General features: G+C 38.6%; 1 protein-coding gene across 5 annotated transcripts; it reads left to right on the forward strand.

Moving 5' to 3' along the window:
* Positions 1-1,371: 1,371 nt before the first annotated feature.
* On the forward strand, positions 1,372-22,165 carry LOC110050168 (alpha-1A adrenergic receptor-like). Of its 5 annotated transcripts, XM_020756057.2 has the most exons (3): positions 1,372-1,637; positions 1,859-2,044; positions 20,045-22,165. In XM_020756057.2, the coding sequence occupies exon 3, from the start codon at positions 20,084-20,086 to the stop codon at positions 21,125-21,127; it is 1,044 nt and encodes a 347-aa protein (XP_020611716.2). In that variant the 5' UTR covers positions 1,372-1,637; positions 1,859-2,044; positions 20,045-20,083; the 3' UTR covers positions 21,128-22,165. The 5 variants fall into 5 exon arrangements, with proteins under 5 accessions (XP_020611716.2, XP_089147881.1, XP_089147898.1 ...); XM_089291755.1 differs by having other exon boundaries at positions 1,372-2,044; XM_089291772.1 differs by lacking the exons at positions 1,372-1,637; positions 1,859-2,044 and adding an exon at positions 10,850-12,061.
* Positions 22,166-22,597: the final 432 nt, after the last annotated feature.

Below are 22,597 nucleotides of genomic sequence, written 5' to 3' on the forward strand. Positions count from 1 at the left end.
GAAGAGAAATTTCTTGAAAGGGAGTAAAATATTTCAAAAATGCTCTTCACGAAATGGGAAATATTCGGAGACAACGACGCTTTGAACTGATCCCGTTGAGTTGTTTCCGTCTCATAGATTCAATTCTTAGGAAGGTGAAGTTACCCAAGCAATAACAGTAAAAATGTTTTGGTTTCTATTACAAAAGCTCGATCGACAATTATGTGAGGGACCTTTAAGTCTAGAAAGTTATGTTTTAATTAAACGGTCCTCTAAATTACAATATGCTTACTTAGGGTCATGCATTTGCGGTGGAAATATTATTAAGAGAAATGTTAATAATATTGTTAACACGTTCGTTAATTAACGAGGGCAAAGTTAAAATGCTTCGCGTGTCTATGAGCCAGCTGCTTTTAAATGTTGCCTGTCTCTATGAAATGCACAGTTTATTTTAGAATTTGATCAAAGCAATAACTGTTGGGGACCTCTATTATTATTCGCCTGTTATATTACATGTATGTTGGACCAGGGGCATCCTTTGAACTATCTTTATTTATTTCGTGTTCCGGGCGTAGACCGCGTGTGAACGCGCTCTCGCATGGCTAAATATGCGTGTGATCCACGCGCGACTCCTCCAAGTCTCATGTTGCGTCAAAACTTTCACGGCTTTCCCTTTCTCTTGATTTCTCTATTTCTATACAACAAGACAGTTAGGCGCCAAGAACATTGCATCAAATGTCAAGGACGTCGAGGAAAGGAGCCGAACAGTGATTTCTATTTCAAGTTATTTTCGTCTGCCTTGCAAAAGCAAATTGGTTTTTGCTGTCATGATATCTGTAAAATGTTTTTGTTTTCAATTTAATCCTCTTTTATCTAATCCAAAGTTCAAAGGCCTGTTTTTGTCGCCAAATCTCGCCTGTCCATCTGTCAAATAATTAGTTGAGCAGAGGTTACTAAACCACTGTTCCGATAGTTAGCTTTCAAAAGATAACTTATATTGCCCTGGTTCTGTTGTTTCGTTTGCTATGATGATTTTCTTCCCATACTGTTAACTGTTACAAATACATATTGTGGGCAAAAGGGAATTGGGGTCAAGTATTGTATAGGGCACACAGATAGATGTTATTAAAGTTGTTTTAGAAGCTCTCAGGTGTGCACCCCCGGGCTGAGTACAATATAATAACCAGATTACAACCACCTTGTACATCTAGAAAAATGTAAGAACAAAGCTGCATATTTTATCAAGGTCATAATAGGTGTTACTCACGTCCGATGTTAGCTGCAGCGGGATGGTATTCACCTTTTTAGGGAAAATAACTGTGGGGGGAGGGGTGATGCATCCTATTCTAAAATCATCGGTGACTTTCCTACTTTTCCCAAAGATGTTTGCCCGCATTTTATGTTTGCAAACATTTTCAGACTTTTGTCTTTATTTTCCACGGCGGACGAATCGAGCGCCTTCTGAGTCATATTTTAATATTTCCTGCTTTGTCCAGCATTCTGTCGGGGCGCGTCGTGAACAAAAAGCGTCACTCAAAGGCTTAAATGCTCGGCAGGAAATGTAGATATCATGGATTAACGAGCGGAAAACACCGGGATACTCTTCACCTGTTCATTGCAAAAGCGACAAGTGGCTGCGGAACATGTTACACTTGCAAGTAGGCATTAGTTATTCAAGTTATTCAAAATTTCTGACCTATGCCGAAGTTCCTGCTATGGGGTCTGTTCCAATTACCAGTCTAGCATTCCTAATCTCCGTCTTGTCTTTCTCCTGCCACGTTTTTTAAAAATTGGCAATGAATTTATATCGGGTGTCTGGTTAGTTTGTTTTTTGATAAACATGCTTTCGATGTCTTTATTGTTTCACATTTCTGTCCAGGGTCATGGCTTTGTCATCATTGCCTTGATTAGCAAGTGTCGCCGATTAAATTTCTTGCGCTTCAGTTTTGGGGATCAGTCACACCGAACAATTCACTGTCTCGTCCAAGACGCGTATAACTGAGATGCATTTATGTTGCTGACACCGAGTGCGAATTGCTATTGGTGATAGCAACACAAGAGTAAGGTAAGCTCTGGTTAGGATGAATACATGTAATTATATAAACATTTGTTTGTGATCTGTGGCGTTTCTAAGACACCTGGAAACTTTTCTTAAATACGAAAGCGGACAGATTTTGAACTGTCCTGTCTCAGAATTTTGGCGTCTTGTTTTAACTTGCTAAGAGAAGAAATAAACCGAAGAAGTTGACTTATGTTGAATCCGAACATAATATTCAAAACGGTTCACAGTGATTAATTTCGCCATCACGACACGGATTTGCTGTGAGTGGATTCGACAAATCACCATGACTCTTGAGACTGACAGTGAAATTAGACAAAGATTGGACAGAGAGCTAGAGATATCAAGCTGTGCCCTCGCTCTGGCAGCCGCGAAACTCTGCTTCTTTGCTTCGCTGTGAAACCCAGGTGTGAAGTCAACAGGCTAGCTAATTTTTCGTGGTGTTCGAAACTGCGTGTCGCTCTCTACCGATTGAGCTCTTATTAAAAATTTGGGTTCTTCCTTGTAATCCTTCTGTTCTACAAGACCTGTCTCAACAGGCAAGTCATGAGAATTACGAACAGTATATAATCCGGCCTAAGAGAATTGCGGGAATTGTTTTGATATTTAAACACATTCTCCCTACTTGTACTGCAAGAATGTCTGCAGACAATTCAAGAGAATTTAGAGTTTTCATCAGCGGAATTGCTTTAGTGGATAGATTTCATGCCCTGCGTGAGAAAAACATGGCTACCTTACATCCTTGGAGCATTATTTATTGTAAATGTTGGATTCTCTCTTAAGTTTATTGTTCCTGAAAAGAGGCCAAATGAAGTATGAGTATGTATATTATCTATGTATTAACATATACCATTACTGTGGGTGGTGAACTCGGAAAAAGAAGGAAAAAACACATGTTTCTGTTTAACCCTCAGCGTTAAGACAATTCCGAGATAACAGGGAAACTATTGATTTCTAGTTAGATTTATTCGTAAACAGTCGACTTCGCATTCTTTGAGTTTAGAGATATCTACAGGTATGCTAATTAATTTAGCCTTAAATCTAAATTGGAAAAACAAACAGTTTAGCACTGAGGCTGGCACATCAAACATTAATTGAGAATTAGTAACGCGATCTGTGGTGGTTCTAGGGTCGATAAATAATACATTGCTGATTTAGCCAGCTACACCGGCCGATATTGAAAATACACGACAGAAAACAAACGATGCGAGCGGTGTAAACAAAGACAAATTTAAAATGTACGAAAATTGGTTGCCCAAAAAGGGAAACATACAGCAGTACATGCAGCTGTGAAAAGCTGCATAACTTCACTGGCAGTTTCATGAAGCCAAGACAAGTGATGCAATTTTAAAAGCTGGAAAAATAATGAAATATTTTGACATATTAGTTTAAAACCGACTTTGCTGCAATATTCCTGGCAAGGACCCCGCCCGACAAAGTGGAAAGGGAACAGGTCACTCAACAGCTTTGGAATGGAGGGCGTCAAGCCTCTTGTAAAGTCCACCGAGCTTGTTTTTTTTTTTTTAAACTCGCTTTGTCCTGTTCGTTTTGCCGAGACAGTTCGAGATAATCCGCATAATTTGGGTATTAAGTTCCGAAATTAATGAATGGATGTCCAGAGAAAAACTGATCAGACTGGGCATTCGCTGTTTAAGCCATTGAACCAGGTAGTTTATTTATAGATTATTAGCAACACTAAATCACTTCTAATTTGGTTTGCATATGTTGAGTTGAAAATAACGAGTCAGTAGTTTGCGTGCCCCTTTGTGAGATGACTAAAGCTGTTTTTTATCTCTTGGATATTGAAAGCATTTATCTGAACGATGTTTTTCTCATTTCCGTTTTATGGACTAAAGATTGGACTGGACTAGTACACAAGCCTGACAATATTGTATGTTGGACTACTTCTAAGAGTTAACATAATTATATGCTGAACGCGCTTGGTTACTTCAATGAGATTCTTTTTCCAAATTCATTGTTCTTTATCAAGAGCTAATAACGTTAATTCTTCAAAGGAAACGTGTTCATGGGAAAGAACGTGACTGAAATGGGAAAATGTTACTCGAATCAGACTGACAGTAAAATACTTCATGCAAATGCAGTTGCACTGAAGCAGTGACACAATAGATATAGAATATCCACTCAGTCTAAAAAGATTCACGTTAATCTTCTAACTCCAGGCAGTTTTGCAAATAATGTATACTCAGCTGCTGATAAATTGTGCTTCTTTTAATGTAGCTGCCTGTACTTTTTATCGAGGGCAAAACAAAGTCATCATCTCCGGTCGTTGAAAGCGTCGAACATGACAAACCAATCTCGTGCCATACTGTTTGTATTTCAAACTTCTTTATTTATAATAGATGCTTATACCTTAGTTTTGCTTTTATGCCCTATTTATTTAGTATCAATGCACTCACTGACAAGGTACAATGTCATACGGTCCGCACGGTTATCGTAATAAGTAACACGGGGAGGAAATTTCAGTGCCCCGAGGCTCTCTCAGACAATCAGATATCAAAATAATCTGATTGTCTGAGACGAAATTCGTTCCTTCTTTTTTGTTAATGTTTTGGGTTACAATCGAAATTGACAAAGAATTGCAAGGCACACACAAAAGCGTTTTATTGCATGTCCAGTTACAAATTTTCACTGTCTCGTCACTTGCCAGTGAAAAACTCTCGGACTGCCCTACATGGGAGCCAGTCAGAGTAGTTCCGTAGTCCAGTCCAGTCTGTGAAAGTGTTTTCTGTCAACGTTCGACGGATTGTTGTTTATTTTCTTTACTTTGCAATTACTCTTGTTACCTTCATATCTCAGCGAAGTCACGAACAACCGTTTGCTATCGTTTAGATCAACCAAAGTATGAACGAAATGCTTTTAGCTCCAAAGTGGTTAGAATAGTTTTCGAGGAGTTAGATCATCAAAAATACACTTTGCTTTTTCCTGTCAATACGATCTATTTATATTGGCTTTAATGACATTTTAAGAAGTGATAGCGATGTTTGATGCAAAAGAGCGAGAGATGGTAGCTTCCTGATAAAGAATTTAATAACATCCAGATTTTCGAAAACTGTCACGCCTCACACCCATTTTACTCCTACAGCAGATTTACACTCTCAGTGAGTCAGTGGTGCATTAATTATCCTTTGCTATTGCCTCTGTTTTCTGTAGAGAATAAGAGTGTTGCCGAAAAAACTTAGAGACACCGTTCATCCTCTCTTGAAGTTTGAGGGTTGTTTGAATTATCTGATAGCTGTTCATTAGTTAGCTAACGATTTTTAAGTTCCAATTGTGTTGCATTTCAGTCGCATCAAAAGTAATTGAAGTGCTAGAAAACTAGCTGAACTCAGTTTGAGATCGCACGCTTGCCAATGTCAATATTAGAGAACAGGAGTTGCTTCCTTGACATATTGCTTACGATTTCTGCGGTAAGGTACGGCAATGCAAAATGAAATTATACACTTCCTCTTTAACTTCCTCTTGGGTTTATGGAGAACAGTAGAAACAAAACCGCTGCATATCTGACAATTCCGGCGCCTGGTGAGATCTACTACGAGACTATATTTACCTGCAGGAAGGGAGATCATTAGTCGACAGATCATCAGCAAACATTTTATTTTTTGATCAGCCAGCTTTTCTTTCTATAGTTGTGGGTTCCGCACCCTCGAAGACAACTGGAAATGATTGAGGAGCCGAGTGCCATCGGCATGTCTGCAATAGGCTGTTTTGGAAATGGCGCTAAATTAAAACATTTCTTTACGAAAGCAAGTGTACAGATCAACAAGGCTTACTGATAAGATTCGGTGCCAGGAAATTACAGCATCTAAAAAAACTCATATTTCTATAGTTGTGGGTTCTACACCCTGAAGGACAACTTTAAAAGATTGAGGAGACGAATGCCATCGACATGTCTACAATGAGGCTGTTTCGGGAGTGGCGGTAGATTAAAACGTTACAGATCAACAAGGCTTACTGATAAGATTCGGTGCCAGGAAATTACAGCATCTAAAAAAACTCATATTTCTATAGTTATGGGTTCTACACCCTGAAGGACAACTTTAAAAGATTGAGGAGACGAATGCCATCGACATGTCTACAATGAGGCTGTTTCGGGAGTGGCGGTAGATTAAAACGTTACAGATCAACAAGGCTTACGGATAAGATTCGGAGCGCGAGCCAGGAAATTACATTATCTGAGAAACTCATATTGCAACCAACTAGCCCTTCTCACGGTTAACTTTTCTCATTTGCATTTCAATATAATCCAGCATGTTTGTGAGGTAATCCCGGTCAATTTTGTGGTTTCTGCCCAAAATAACCTCGCATCCTCATTGATTGCATCAGTGTAATGCAAATGAGAAAAACTAACCGTGAAAATGGCTATGGGCCAGCATTTTTGGACACCAATAACAATAAAAGTATATTTAGGTTTGGAACAAGTAGTTTACTTAATAGCATGCATATTTATCTACCTGACACCGTCAGTAAGATTAATAGTGTGCAATAACAGTGTCTTGCTTTCTTTCAACTTTTTTTTTGGCAACTATACGAGGTCACAATGAGCTTATTTATTCTTGTAGTTAAGTTCTTTGCTGTCAGCTATTTAGTGGACTCCTTTTCATGCTGCATGTGCGTTGTGCGGTCCGTCGCTCGCTCCTTGTGTTGGGATAAGCCTCCCCTCGTTTGAGGCGGGCAATTATTGGCCAAGTAATCGTTCCCTGAGGGGCCCTTATCTCGGAGGTCGCGAAAAGTTTTCGCACCCGGAAAGCGGGTCCGGAGAGCCGTAGCAAAATCTCAATCCTTATGATTACAGAACTGTTTTATTCACATATTCGTAATATGTACAGAGGTTCCCTTCATACGAGAAGTTTCAGGCGTATGCGCCTCTTATTTTTCGAAAAGATTAACTATGAAAAGGCCTTTAATTTGCGGGCCCGAAAAGGTTTCCGGGCTTTCGAGAAACTACATTCGCGCCGGGATTCGGGCACTCGATATTTTACTTTGCCTGTCGCGTGTCTTCGTGTACTACTTGCGTGTGATATGACAGCACGCACTTACTTGGTATCCCTAATACGCGTGTCGAACTCGAATATTTTTCTTGGATTTACTTACGGTCCATTTAGACAACTAACAGTTGCTTTATGACGTTGTCAAAAGCTTAAAACAGAGTCATGACCAAAGTTAAACAATTTAAGTTAATTCAAGTGAAAATCGATGACGGACGCTGTTATTTAATCAGATTTAATATTCGTGACCGAAATGATGACTAGAAGAAGGCAAAAGCATTTTACAGGCGTACACCGTAAGCATTACGACCCAGCTCAAAGCTATGTTCTGAGTTCCTATGCAGCTTTAGTATGTATATGTATTTTTTTTTTTTATAAATTTGAATAGACATGTATGTGTGTACGCATGTATGTATGTATGAGAAGTAGTCAATCGAACGAGAAACACACCTATATACTCGGCTTCAACTACTCAACCGCAGCAGATGACTCAGTTTTAATCGACTTGTGAATACCTTAAAGGAGCTCAGTCACGGTTTGCGCATATTGAAAAGTTCAGCCTCAATTTTTCAAATTTGTCGCTTGTAATCGTGTCAATCTTCTCCATCCTTAGCCATCCTTGTTCCTTTATGGTTTATCATTATGTCTTTGGTGTTTTTCTATCTTATTAAACTGTTATTTTCAGGTTTCCTACCATTTAAAGGTAATTTTGTATGTGGCCAAAATAACTCAAAAGACCGTGACTGAGATCCCTTAAGTACACTAAGCCTGGTTTTCACTAGCACGAAAATATTTTCCTTTTTCTTGTGTTTGCGCTTATGCTACCGAATACCGCTCAGGTATAACAAAAGCACAAGGATTGTTACCACACGTGGTTATGTTTGGCCAGTGAAAACACTAGATCTAGATTACTTTCGATTAGGTTCGGACGATTTTGCCTGTGCTTGTGTTTGCGTCAAATTTCGTTTTCACTTGGGTCATCCCTATTGCTTGCGCTTGTGCTTGCGTCGCTGGTGAAAACCAGGCTTTGGTTTGAGGCAAGAAGATCTGGTGTGAACACAAAACAAAGTAGACAACAAAACGTGCGTATATGTGATTTGTGGACTGACCAGAGCAGCAGTACTAAGGCTGTGTTGAGAAAAAAGGCAGGGACACCCACTTTCCCCCCTCCCACCCAGTATGTGATCCCCAAGGGGTTTCTTTACGGCTAGGAATTATGTCGTTTTTGTCAGATGGAGAAATGTTCTGGTCGGCTTTCCACGGAAATTGTCATCTTCCCTGTCAACATCAACACATTTTCACTTCAACAACCCTTCTTATGCCAAAAGTTTTGTAATGAAAATAACCGTTTGGTTGGTTCCTCCAGGGAATGGCAGATTCAATAGCAGAGTTCAGGATGAAAAAGCAATTAGGAGATCTCTCCTATGAAGAACTAACTGCGATGAGGGAAGCGGCGTTCAGGTTTTTAACTTTGAACCTCAACCGACCAGTCAGACGGTTGATTTCCTTCAGGCATCTATTTGATTTATTTAGTTTCGTCTGAGATGATCGTTATCAATGGGAATTTCTGCAGAAATTTACTAACAGTGTGACGCTTTTTGTTTTGGGAAGTCACAAATTAGACTTAACTTTGGTTCTTGGATGTCCATGTCTACGATTAGAATTTACGGCAGCCATTTTGTCAGTCTTGACCAGTCTTCTTCTCAATAGTCGCGTTTCCCAGGTTGATCTTCTCGGCTGACACCTCAGATGGGTATACCTCTTTTGAGAATCTTGCATTTTGAATTTTCAAGAAGTTCCGCCCGCCGCGGGGGTTGTACGATTTTAAGGTAGGAGTGTCGTTGCTTAGCTAGGCCACAGTTTTCATGCCGGTTAGAAGAGATTGCGGCTTATTTGATATGTAGCTTGCGTTCAGATTTAAAAGTAATTACCGGTTCCATGTTAAGGATGTTTATAGAATCGAAAATTCTTGATAATCCGCGAGCTTTTTTCTGGTTAAAAAGCACGACACATCACATTTTTAAGGGGCACGATTGACCAACATAGAGACCGTGATGAACTTTCGCCAAAAAGGGAATAATTTACGCTATATTCAGTTTTCGGCTTATATCCAGATTAAATTCAGCTGGTTGAGCTCGGTTATTTATTTTACGCAAAATTAGCACGTGTTGAATATCGAATACTGTATTCTAAACGTTTCCTCGGCAGCAATCCTGTTTGTCATGCTAAGACAAGAATGTCATGATCAGCCCACACTTTGATTGTTATTCATATACAACAATAATATTTGCCGGCTTTCACGGTTATAGTTAATAAAAGTCGGCATGTCTTATCCTCGCCGTCATCACTAGTAAAGCGCTAACCGGTGATCGCCAACGGACTTTGTGATCGCGCCGTTGATTGTTTCTCATGTCCGTATTATGACTTATCAAACAATCTTACTAATTAGAAAAGTTTTCTTCTAACAGACACTGTAATACATGATTCACATGTAAAATCAGGAATATCGTGGTTGGAGATATATTATATAATTCATTCTTGACCTCAGAACATAACAGGTTGGATGATTTACACCTTAAACAGAACCGACCAATATCAGTAAATAGAACAAAGACCAAGGCTGGTGAGTTAAAAATTTTGCGTTCATTTTGGGCGAATTTTAGAAAGAGAGAGACCTGTTGTCTGAACTATGTTATTTTTCAGTCTCTTAGTTCCACTTTCATTATATATCATTGTCAATTGCGTTTCAAGTTCCTTTCATTAGAACTTGTTAATCACAGAGCAGCTGAATGTCGTGAACGAAATCACTTGTAAACAATTTTTTTGTTACCACAATACTGAGTCTACGACCAGGCTTGAGCAACAGTTTTCAGTTTCGTCTCCAACGTTTTCTTGTTTTGTCCTACTGAGGATCTTTGTACAGCCGACTGTTCCTGACCGATGACAATATTTGGTCTCACGTTAGCTCACGATCTCTCCCGACAAAGTGTTTTTTGAACGAAGTCGAAAACGCGGCTATTGCCATTTATTTTGACCTGCATGGACTGGTGGTCTGGTGAACTTGATCTTAACACTGGCGATGTTGAACCGGGCGCTAGTAAAGCTACCACCCAATATCTGTTCAGTTTGTTTGTGTTTTTGTCATTATCATGAACGCTAACTACTTTGAGTTTAATTTCCTAATGTTAAAACTGCTCATTTGTTTCGCTCGTTCACGAAAGAATGCCTGTGTTTAAGTACTACATTTTAGATTTAGCTAGATTTGATTCGGCTTTTCTGTTGGAACAAGAGAGGATGGCTGGTAAGAGAGGCCTTATTCCCAAGGTGATCCCTCAGAAGTCCCAGAAGCTAATCCCAGGAGCCAATCCTTTTGGCTTTTGGCCTCACGTGGAGGAGCCGAGCGGCTTAAAACGTATTTTCAACGCGCGTTGTAGCATTAGCCGCGGGAGGACTGGATACCATATCTTAAAATAACTCGAGAAGGATTACCTTTAGGAAATAAGGGATGTATGGGGGATTAAGGGTCTAACCATTCATTCTTTGTTGGTTAGAATATTTCCTTTTCTCAGACAAACCACACCTTCATCAGTGCTTCTCGGCAGATTTGTGAATACACTCGTTATCCGAAATGTAATATCTCAGCACGGATTACTCTTTATTTCTTACTGTACGTATTGTCATAACCTACTGAGAATTTGATGGTAGATCAGGGCAATCTCCTTTGAAGGTATGTTTCTGACATAATTATTTTCGCCCGTCTCCTCGACCATTTGAAATAATTTAGGAGAATCTGATCACTCTTTAGGTAGATCCAGAGAAGATGATCTAGATTTTGCTCTTTTGGATTGATTCCAAGTTGGAAGGTTTTGTTTCTTAAGTTATAAAAGGCCTTTATGATGATTGGATTCGATAGATCTCTTCATCGTTTGTGTTTTTTTTTTTTTTTTAACATGCTTTCATTAGAGTCGTGTCTCTAACTGCCTGTCTAAACAAGCTCTAACGAGAAACGTTTCTTAAAAGCTTGTTTGCCAGACTCGTATTACCTGCATCACTCTGAAAGAAAGCCGAACCATTTAGTCAAGATATTTGCATTAAGGTGGAGTTCCCCAAGCTTTGGACATGCAGCTAGCTGACAGTTTTGTTCTGTCTTTCCATTCGGCGATATTGATTCACAGGTAAATTCGTACTGAGTTTTATTTAATTGTTATTTCCTTTTGGTCACTGCAAAATAGTTTCAAAGTTCTTTCAGCCTCGTTAAAAGATATTAGCTATATTGATGTTTGAAGACAATAAGGAAAAATCGAAGTCAAACAAGAATAACTGACAACAGACAAGACAATTGTACATATTAATATTTAAGCAGCTGTATTAGATCAGATTGGAATACATTATCTTCTTGAATTTGAGAATACCGCGCGTATCACACTTTTATTAATGTTCATGAAAAACCTCCAGTGAAGGCAGGATTGCAGCGTAAGACAGGTAATGGAAAAGCAAACCAATGTCATCGAGAATTGGTGGAGGATATAGGTCCCCGGAAACGAGGCACTATTATTTTTTTTCCTAAAATTGTCAGCTTGATGCGCGAACCGGTAAGCAAACTTCAGCAACAATTTTCGATTCTCGAAAACAAAGTATTTCTTTCAACAAATGTTGTGTTTAGCCGCAAACGTAGAAACATGGAGGGAAAAAATGCTTCCGCAACAAAGGTTTGACAACGTTGTCTTCTCATTTGAGGGGGCCTTGATTTCGACGGTGATAGTGCGTTCATACTATTTATTCTGTTGGACGTGCGGTTTTGAGGGAGATCTTGCGAGAGTGCGAGTGTGCACGCTAAGGTCACGTGTTCAATACAGATCACCACAAAACCACTTATCCCGCAGACTTCAAATCATTCAAACCAACGATGCAACAACAGTAACAACAGAGGTTTACAGACGAGGAAAGTCTGAATAAACAGCGTTTTGTTTTTCAAGACGATCTTCGTGTTTAAAGTTTAATCGGGACGAGACTGTCGGTAAGTGAGTGCTAAACATTTATTCAAATTTCACGTTAAATTGATGTCTTGGACAAACGCAATTCAAGAATACATAGCATATATGTTTTTTCATGCTCGACTAAAACACATGGGAAATCGGTTTTAATACCAAGGGACACAGAGGGAGGGGGCGTAATTTTTTTATTTTTCACGAAATAAAACCGGCTTCATGCCGAGTCGTGGTGCGATAAGATCGGAGAATAGATTACCATTGATTGCCTGTAGGCACGCTTACTGAAAAATAGGGATCCCTGATCTAATACGCTTTGAACATGCAATTACCATCTTGTTATCTTTTTTATTGTCAGTTTCCCAGCCTAGGTTCAGTTTGTGAACTTTGTCATTGGCAGCTCACCGATACAGCTTGAGAAAAATAAAAGGAAATAACTGAAAACGTCCAAAGGTATTGGGAAGCAAAGCCATAGAATCAGTTAAACAAAAGTTCAAGCGCGATTTTTAAGCCGAAGCAGCCAATCAGTCAGAGCGACGGTCTATTCAGACGACATGGCGGAGCAGTTAACTTGCTGGAAAAATTCGTTGAATTCCTCATTATATTTCGTGACGTTTTATTTGTTCAATAGCATTATCAGTAACCCAAGTTCAAGCTTGTAAAAGCTCATCAATATTAAAAAATAATAATAATAACACTGAACAGAACTATGTTTAAGTTGAGATTTCAAATGCAAAAGGTTAGGCTTAAGTGCTCTATTTTTCTTAGAATTTTTTCTGTGTTCTCTTGGGATAAGCAGTTTAAGAGATATTTCGGATTCAGAATCATCGGTGTAAAATATCCGCTCTTGTGCAGCTCTAAGGGTGCGGCGTGAAGTTGTAGCCAGGTTATGTAAACTCTCTTTTATCAGGCCTTACTTTCGTGATGAGAAGCGACAGCTGATAACACATTCGAATTCTTGTTCTGTGATTTTAACTTGCTTCAAGCAGTTTCCAAGCAAAAGATTGATGATAAAATAAACCTACTGACGACTAGGGTAATCTTGATAAGCAAAGATTACAACTGTAGTTTTTTTTTTTTTTTTTTATCGCCATTTTGTAGCCCTTTCTGCTCTGTATATCACCTCTTTTTGTCTACTGATATTCACTAAAAGTCGCGAAAAAGAAGAATCGCAAGAACATTGCAGCAAATTTTTACTGACGACTTTTTGAGCAAGAAAAAAAATGAGCCTCCCTATTTACGCGAGCTCCGTAGCAATCGACGGCATGGCACAGACTACTTTGTCTTTCTAGAAACTAGCTTTGCGCTGAGATGAGGTTCCGTGCCGGCTGCATTTTTGTTGGTGTTGTTTTATTCGCCATTACGGAAACTTTGAAATCAAAGAACAGCTTTCGGCACCAGGATGTCTGAGGCCTGTGGACGATCAATATAAGCTGTGATTGGTCGATCGTCATCTTTGGAACGTATGGACCAATCAGTTCTCGGGTGTCCTGAATACGCTGAAAACTGGACCTCAAGCAGTGTCTGATGCTTGATGAATTTGCTCGGCACCTGGTGGCGACACAACAGTTAAATTTTACTCAGTTGTTTGGGTTGAGACACATTTAGTTCTCACCTATTGAAAGTTATTTGCTTACGTTAGAGTGTGGTACAGAAAGAGAGGGAGGTCTGTGTTAAATAATTTGCGAAAACAAAAACTTGAAACAAAAACAAAACGTACAAAAAACGAGCAAGAAGCAAGATCGAATCGTTTAGAAACAATGTATCAAATGTGGAAAACTTCTTTGTGTACCTATGTTACATATCAAAACGAAGGAGTCTGTTATAAAGAGAGAGGGGGCTTGTTTTAAATTCTTTGCGGAAACAAAAAGTTTGAAACAAAAACAAACCTTTAAAAAAAAAAAAACAATCAAGAAGCAAGACAGAATCGCTTAGTCCAGCTGCGTCAAAAAGAGGTTTTGCAGGAAATCCCTAACACGGCCAAAAGAGATGTAAGAAGCCTTATAAACCTGTCATAGTTTACAAATGACCAAAACTGAATGAAATAAAAGCGATTGGTGCTAAGCACATAGGTGAAAGACGCGAATTACTAAAACCGAACAAAACGCCTTTATAAAAAGAGTTTGTTAATTTGACGACAAATCGCTAATTTCTATGGATGTGAAATTTATTTTCTTTTCACTGCTGTCGTAATAATTCTATTGATCAATTCAACAAATGTAAATTAGCAAAAGCTACGCTACAAGCTACAGCTGCAGAGATCATAACTACCAATATGCCGAATTCAAATGACTTTTTTCGGTTTTATACAATTGTATACTATTAATGACGGAAATTACGACATCATGAAGGTCAGTTTCTATAAAGATAAGTTGAATTCAATCATATACTGGGCGATCTTATCTTATTTACTTATTGCAGGGAGCCTCGTTAAAGCATCATTAGGTCTGCAGTGGCGAAATTCTAATGGGGTTTCTGCTCATTAACTAATTGCTTTGAAATTTATATGCTGCCGCACCACCTATTTAAGGTAGTCTAATAAATAAATCGTTTGCAAATAAAATATTTTGTAATTTTTCAGAATACCGGAGTCACTCTTAACATTTGGAAATATTCAAAATGCATTATTTATTGTTTTACTCACGTAATGACTTATGAAACTATATTTTGAGCAAATTTGCAGCATGTTTTTATCAAGCCGTTTTTCGATACTCTTCCGGCTGAGATTGGTTTTGTTTTGAATGGTCACCATTAAGTAACCCGTCGTTTTTGGATTGCTTTCAATGATGGGATGCTTTAACGCCATGCTATAGGTAATCGTTTGCATTTTCTTGAAATAAGACCCTCTGATGAACAGTTTTGTCAAATGATCTTACTTTTTTTTATTTCTTTCTATCTCTGCTTGGGATCATTATTTCGGCAGCACCTTCTTGTTAAAACCATTGTTTTCTACGCTTTGTTCATCTCGAGTGGGAAGTCGTAGCGGAACATTTAACGAATATGTTTGCCTTTCGTTTATGTGAAGTGCCATCTGCCATAACTGATGCATAGTAATGACTATATAATGGCTGCGATATAAGCAACATTTACTCTCGGCCCCTCTTGGTAATTTGCCAGAGTCGTCATTCTTTCATGAGGAAGAAATGGTAAGTAAAAGTCAACGCACTCGCTAAAACAAAATTTTGAGTTTCGAGCAGTTTCGTTTCCCTTTCGGTCACTCGGTGTTTACTTACTGGAATGAAAAAAAAAATCGATTCGGTTTTCGGCATTTGAACCGATTCACGTTTGGTTGTTTTCTTTCTAAGTGAATCAAGTGTCCTTTAATCTGCAGCCTAGTGATTGCCAACTTAGTCTCCAGTTTTGCATCGCTGGTAAAAAATCGGCGCGCTAGCTGGGAAGCAACAAATACAAAGAATTACACATCTACAACAACCAGGTCAGAACTGAATTTATATGTGACTGTTAACTCATACATGATAGCTGTCCTTGTTAAATTTAGAACGTAATTAAAACTGACAAAATGGGAACTGAGAACTAACTGCACGATAGCAAGGAAGTGTGAAAGCAAAAAGCAGCCGGTAGGTTCAAGCTTAATATTAAAAACCTATCGAACCGAGTTAGTGTTATACTCAGCTCGCTTAATAATTCGTAGTTTATTTACTTTCGGTTCTCTTTGCGATATATATCTAATGCCTTCTACCTTTTTTTGTTAAGGACTAATTGCCGACGCCGGATGAAAATATAGGTCTATGCATATTTGAACTGCGCAGAACCCAAGGCTTTTGGCCTTTTCGAGATCTACTAATTTCCCAACACCTAAGCACCAAGGACTGGTTATGTAAAACTTTTATTTATGTTTGTTGCTTCATATGTAGATCCACGTCTTTCTAAACATGCGAAAAAGGCAACTTTCTGTAAAGGATTAATTTTAAAGCGGATGGAAATATAAGTGAGTGGATCAGTTTGAATTATTAATACTCAGGTCGGCTGGTGGTCGAAGCCAAAGTCTGTTGGCGTTACTTTCCGTTTCCTTTCTCAGATAAAAATATCTTTCCATGGAATCTAGATATAGAATATTTAAATTTCTTCTACATTACAATTTGTGCCACTGTTGACATAAATGTGTAGGTTAAATGAGTGAAAATGGTTTAAAATTCCAACCGGTTCCGAATAATTAACCTGGTTTTCGAAAATTCAAACAGATCCAAAAACATATTCATACTCCAAACCAAAATCCAACCGCAATATTTACACTCCTTCATCAATCGCATCATGGTTTTCTCTTAACAAGATTAAACTTGAGATGTACTCCTTTCACTGTAAATTAAGGAGATCTTCAAAAGCGTTCACAGAAACGTTATCGTTACTTGATGAAAAGCAGGGTTATCCCCACCTGCCTGCGTGTTTAAAAGAAACCGAACCGCGAAATACAAAGCCAATATGTTGTTATATGTGAAAGGCGTGGTCACCAGACAGTTGATCTGTAAAACCTTAAAAGCTTCGCAACATCTCATTGTTTAATTTCTGACTGTGAAAAACTCTGTCACGGAAAGTGGCATTGACACTCATGTCTAATACCCCAAAATACTCAAAGGTACGTGTAGAAAAAGTGATTCGCAATCAGGAGTGGGTTTCCTGAAATTAAGACGAACAAAACTAATTGTGGTTTATCTGCTGTACATGATGAAATTATTGTTAGTTTTCCCCCATTGCAGAAATCACTTCACACTTGCTTGTATAGTCTAGAGGATTTTCTATTTTTAATTTCAGATCATTAGTCTCTGTTTTTTTTCAAAATTACTCTCGTTCAAGTAATTTCTCTTGCTAATCTTCAAAGCATCCTGTTTCTTGATTTCTCCTAATAATTTCAGATGGTTCCGTTTACCTAGCAATTAAGCTCAGGTGTCGTGGGGCAAAAAAAAATCATTTACCGTGTTTACCATCATTTCTTGAGCGTTTCGCCTTTAATCTGACCTTTTCCTTTGTGACTATAGTGAAAAGTTTCGGAACAATGAGTAGATTACTTGAACATCTTTCACGGCAAACAACCTTTGTGTACTGAACTAAGTGATGGAAATGTAATATATTGATTTTGTCGAGATTTTCCATAAAGTTTGTGTACGTCATGGCAAATAATCATTTATTTATAAAAAGTTCCGAGTCGAATTCCCTGTTTGTTGTACGCATAACAACCAATGATTGTATAGCCAGTATTTCCCATACAGCGGGAATCACTACAGGAAACTGTTCATAGGACGTAGTTAGCGCCACGACAGAAGCAGAAATACAAAATACAAAATACAACTGATATATAACCTGTGTTGGGTCAAATAGTGTTCGGCTAAATCTGATTCAAACCGGACCCCTGAAGGTCTGGGGAGAACGATTTTACAAACTTTGTGACACAGTAGAGGAGAAATAGACAACACCCAAGGCAACGGTATCGTAAGTAAAATCCAGCTTTCTTGTTAATAATATGGAGTTTTAGAATTAATGCCACAATCTGCACCAGAGGAATATCGATTAAAAAGACACGGCTGTTTTTATGCCGTGTGACTCTTCCGCTACTGCGAATAAAAAAAAAAAAAGAAGACGGTAAAATTTGGTTTCGGATTACGATCTGGTTGTGTACAAAAAAAAAATCATGTGATTCTGAGGAAAATCTCATAAGATGTCGTTTCGTGAAACCTCGACTTGAATTGATTAACGTGTCAGCGATTTCGAATTCTTTCCATCTGTTTATTTAACTCATGCTTATCAAATCAAAGTAAATCGATCTCTTAAAGTACAAGAGAGAAATGATCATAATCGCAAAGAGATTCAGATTAATGTGGTGAAAAGCCATAAATGTATGATTTCACCAAAGAGATCTCTCGCTGGATAATTTCCGGCCAAAATCAATGATCAGGGTTTTGAGCCGTCATTTTAAGTAATGCTATTACGGTAATTTACATAGTAGCAAATTGGATTGAGTTTTTTTCCTGTCAAAGTGTTTGTTTTCTTGTTAGTATTTCATATTCCAAATGAAAGCTTTTTCTCAGTTCATTTCCGTTGTTTTGTTAAACATTTTTTGCGGCAAATCACCTCAATTTCGACCTCTTTAACAGGCCTTCTTTAACTGAGCAGAAGCCGAAGAGAAAGCAGGCTTCGAAGCTACCGATAGTATTGCCACAAAGTACGAACGAATCAAAACAAACAACGTCTGCTTTTACGCTTTACTTCGTTCTGGCAGACATGGTAAGCCATAATAATATTTGTTTTAGTTCTTATCTTGGCTTTTTTCTGCGACTAATTTGAATCTTTTACGTCAATGCATTTGTCGAGACCGATACAGCTTCACAGTCTTGCTTCAAAGGAGCCATAGGTGGACCAAATTCGTGCTGCGAGCTATACACAATAGACAAGGATAAGGTCTTGTGTGGCAACAAATGTGCCACAGATGTATCCTATGTGCTAGAAATTCCAAAGATATGCCTAAAAGGCGTTACTTTCTACAGCTCTATGGCTTATTAGTTGCTCTTTCCTTGAGAACTGTCCGGCATTCATGAAAACGATGGTTTCTTGAGCTTTCTCTTCCTAACTGAATCGTAGAAATAATTTCTATTTTGAGCTCGTACAATACATTTGTGAACGTGAATCCATATACGTTTCTTATCTATTTTGTAATAAGCCCACGCGGAAGGAGGCTCCAGAATTCTATGTGGTGAGACTGACATTCAGCCAGACCACGCTACAGTCGGCTGAAAACTGGAAGAGAAAAAATGAAAAAGCTTTTCACTAAGACAGTTTCGCCTATTATTCCTTAATGTAACAAATTTTACGGTATTTTTATTTCGGGAAGGAGACCTTTTACATAAATTGATCGCCATTTTGTTTCTTCTGTTGTCTTGAAAAATTGGGAAAATATTAATTTTTCCGTTTCGTTTTATGACTGCTTCCCTCTCAATCTTGGGTAGTTTACATTTCGCTTTGTATTCTGGCTGTCAAACTGTAAAAATTACGAGCAGGAATGTAAACATAAAAAGTTTACCTTTCGAACTATACGACATATAGCAACCGGTCATGACTGCTCACGTAAATCAAACACTTTAGAGTTCAGAATCCCACGATCTTTCCGATCTCAAAGGGATCTTCATAGTTTCTGTATTAGCCAGTGTAAGCCGTAAAGCAAACAGATTATAGCAAACTATATAAATTCTAGGAATAGAAAATAAGGCAGCATGTTTACATTTCGCAACCTAAGGGAAATATTTGAAACGTTTCCTCGCAAACACGCTTTTCGTTGCTGATGTAAATATTTCCGAATTGAATAATGCGGTTTTCGTATAAATATTGTCTAGACTAACGAAATACTTCGATATTCTGGAGATCAACTTCTGCGGGAATCTTTTTTCAGAAGACTAACCAAAGGTCTTGGTTGCTTATAATTAAATGTTAATCAGCTTTCAAACTGTGTTGAACTAGATAATATTACGTTGGAAACCATCTCTTTCGTAGAATTATCATATTAAATCAAAATGTGACTCCTAATTGCATCCAAGGCATTTTTTTGCATTAAAAGGCATTCCTGTTTTAGTGGATTACCTTTTAGAACAAAGAGCTCAATATTAATTTTCTCTGTCCTTTTAATAATGGTCATGAAGTATTAAACTTCAATCGATTTAGCAGTTTAAATTTAGCAATCAAACGAGAAGTGTAAATTAGCTATTTAAGGTATTAAGAATTCTATAGGGCCTACTGCCATCAGGTCGCAAGTACTTGTTGACTTAAAAATCATTCTCACAGTCGATGGAAATAACGATGACTTCAATGTAGATTGCCTATTGCCTATTATCGCTACAGGTCTGTCATAACACAGTTGTACGACTTTTGTGTTCATTTGGCGACTTTATTAAACACTGTACACCGGGATAGCCGATCCATTGTCCTCTGATCTCTTTTGTAGTCGATGTTTGTATTTATTCAGTTATGCAGATGATGTTGACGCTGAGCTTTTGTTTCATTTCGTGTAGAAACAGGCGCATTAAAGTCATCGCTGGAAGGTACTCAATATGTCTGAAGCAGGAAATGTGACGAACGCTCCACCGACGGGCATTAATCCTACCCCACAGAGCATTGTCGCTGCCGTTTTCGTCGCCATTTTGATCTTGGTGACTCTTTTCGGAAATATTCTTGTCTGTGTTAGTTTCTACAGTTTTCCAAACCTCAGGGTGATCTGTAACTACTTTATTGTTAGTTTAAGTGTGGCAGATATCTTGGTTGCCCTGTTGGCGATGCCGTTCTGGTTCATAGTGCAGCTCAACAATACAAAATGGCCCTTATCACGGCAATTGATGCTATTCTGGTCCTGCATAGATATCTTTTGTGGCACTGCCTCCATAATGAATCTAACAGCAGTCAGTGTGGATCGAATGCTAGCAATTGTGACACCCTTCAAGTATCCAAAACTTCTCACCCCCAAGCGGGCCTTGGTTGTTATTCTTTTGATTTGGTTGTACTCCACTGCCATTGCCTCTTCCAGACTGGCTGGATGGCCCGGCAGCAGCTTCTTGCATTTTGTGTCCACTGTGAGTTTCTTTCTACCCTTGTCAATCGTAGTCGTAATGTACACTGTCATCTTCATCGTTGTGAAGATCCAAGTGCAAAGAATTGGAAGCGCTGGAGGAAAGGATCATGCCAACGAGATGAAGGCTGCCAAGACCATCTTAGTTGTCATCGGCGCTTTCGTCGTCTGCTGGCTTCCATTCTTCGCTATCGTCGTGGGCCACGCGAACGATCCAAAGTTCAGTTATCCTATGGGAGTTTACAACATGTTCAAATGGATGGAATACTTAAATTCTTGTTTGAATCCCATCATATATACATGCATGAACCGCACGTACAGGCGGGCATTTAAGCGACTCTTTACTAGAGTATACTTAGAGCAGACTGTGGGTACCAGCCGACGGGGTTCCTCCGTCAGCATGTACCTGACAAGACGGGGATCTGCAATCAGTGGTTACATAAATAACCGTAAACTTCGAGGATCTCTTCCTCATACGGTTGTAACGAACTTGGAGACAATTGAGGACGAAGGTGACTACGAAAGTCACTAAGGTCTTGGAGGAAAGGCACTTTGAACGCTGTAAATTGGTCCAAAACTTCACGGGAATCACCGGTCGTCTCAGTTCCTATTCTGTTAACTAGTCCTTTCATCAGCGGATTAAAACACTTTCAAGATGGAGTTGCGATATTAGGAACGAATTCTTATGCTTAAAGTAAACTAAGATATTTACCTTCCAGCCAAAAATGTACTGGAAGCCACATTCCCGATCTCTGAAACGTTTGCAGAGCGGAACCACAGCATTCGCCAGCCAAATCACTGACAGTGATAAACGACTATATAACAAGATAATTTGTTTACGAATACGTAGTGTAAAGGAAACAAAAAGGAGAGAATAATTTATCATGATGGCCTTAGCTGCCACAGAGAATGTGTTTACTAGAACATCAAGGATCCGTCAGACTGGATTGAATGAAATTTAATTTGACAGCGGCAAGTGGTTGGATTATCTTGACACTCTGAATTAGCCGAACGATCTGGATCCGATACTGCCTAAGCCATTGTCAACTTTCCATGTAAAGCCTGATCGGATTTTAACACATAACACTTTTTTTTTCTTGAAAGCGACTTTCTTGACGGTTTGTTTAGCCTTCCCTCCAAGAAAAACTTTTTTTTGTTATGTCGCTTTGAGCCTTGTATTGAACTTTTGGCAAGAAATAGTTTTAAAACTCGCAAGCGACAACATGCGATTTTATTTTAAAGTCAATATGACGCGGCGACAGTCAGTGCCAAACAATAAGTTTTTAAGAATTTACCGACTGTTGTTGTTAAAAAGAGATCAGTCCTGAATTAATTTTGCCTGAAGGCTTTTATATTCAAACCATATCATCATGGAGAATTAACATTTGATCAAGGGTTATCTAGAATCTTTCTTTGTGGTGAGAAGTATTGTAAATAAGTCCAAATACCCAAGACTACATTGAAAACAGTTCTGGCAGGTTGTGACAGGCTTTCAGCAATTTCGCTTGTTCACTTAAGTTAACAAGCTGCCCTAACTTTAATCGTGAGTATAAATGTAAACAATTATCTATTTGGTATTCAGTCGTTTTTCTTTTTCATAATGGTCACACCAGGGGGCAATCATTTCTAAGAATGCAGCTCGAATCATCAAGTTTTATTAGTCTGTAATTTGCCGCTAATTGACTGGTTGATGATTAATGTCTTGTTGCTAAAATATTATACTTTACCATTGAGATGTTAATTTTCTGATAACAAACGTCTTTGACATTCGATTTTATTGTGTCTCGTTAGCGACAGTTTGACAGTTGTTGCCTGCTGCATGTTTTCACTTTCTTGACACATTTTGAACTCTCAGCCAAACTAGCCGGAAACTTTATTCAGTTCATTAATGTCTTGTGCTTAAAATAGTTCGATATTTCCAGGGGGGATTTTAGGGAAGGGGCGGGGAGGGAGGGGGTCGATTGGGTGTCTAGCCACCCCTCTGTTGGAGAAGCAAAATAAA

Source organism: Orbicella faveolata, unplaced genomic scaffold, assembly GCF_042242905.1.
Source record: "Orbicella faveolata isolate gen_17 unplaced genomic scaffold, um_ofav_v1 contig_1, whole genome shotgun sequence".
In the NCBI taxonomy this organism is placed as follows: domain Eukaryota; kingdom Metazoa; phylum Cnidaria; class Anthozoa; order Scleractinia; family Merulinidae; genus Orbicella; species Orbicella faveolata.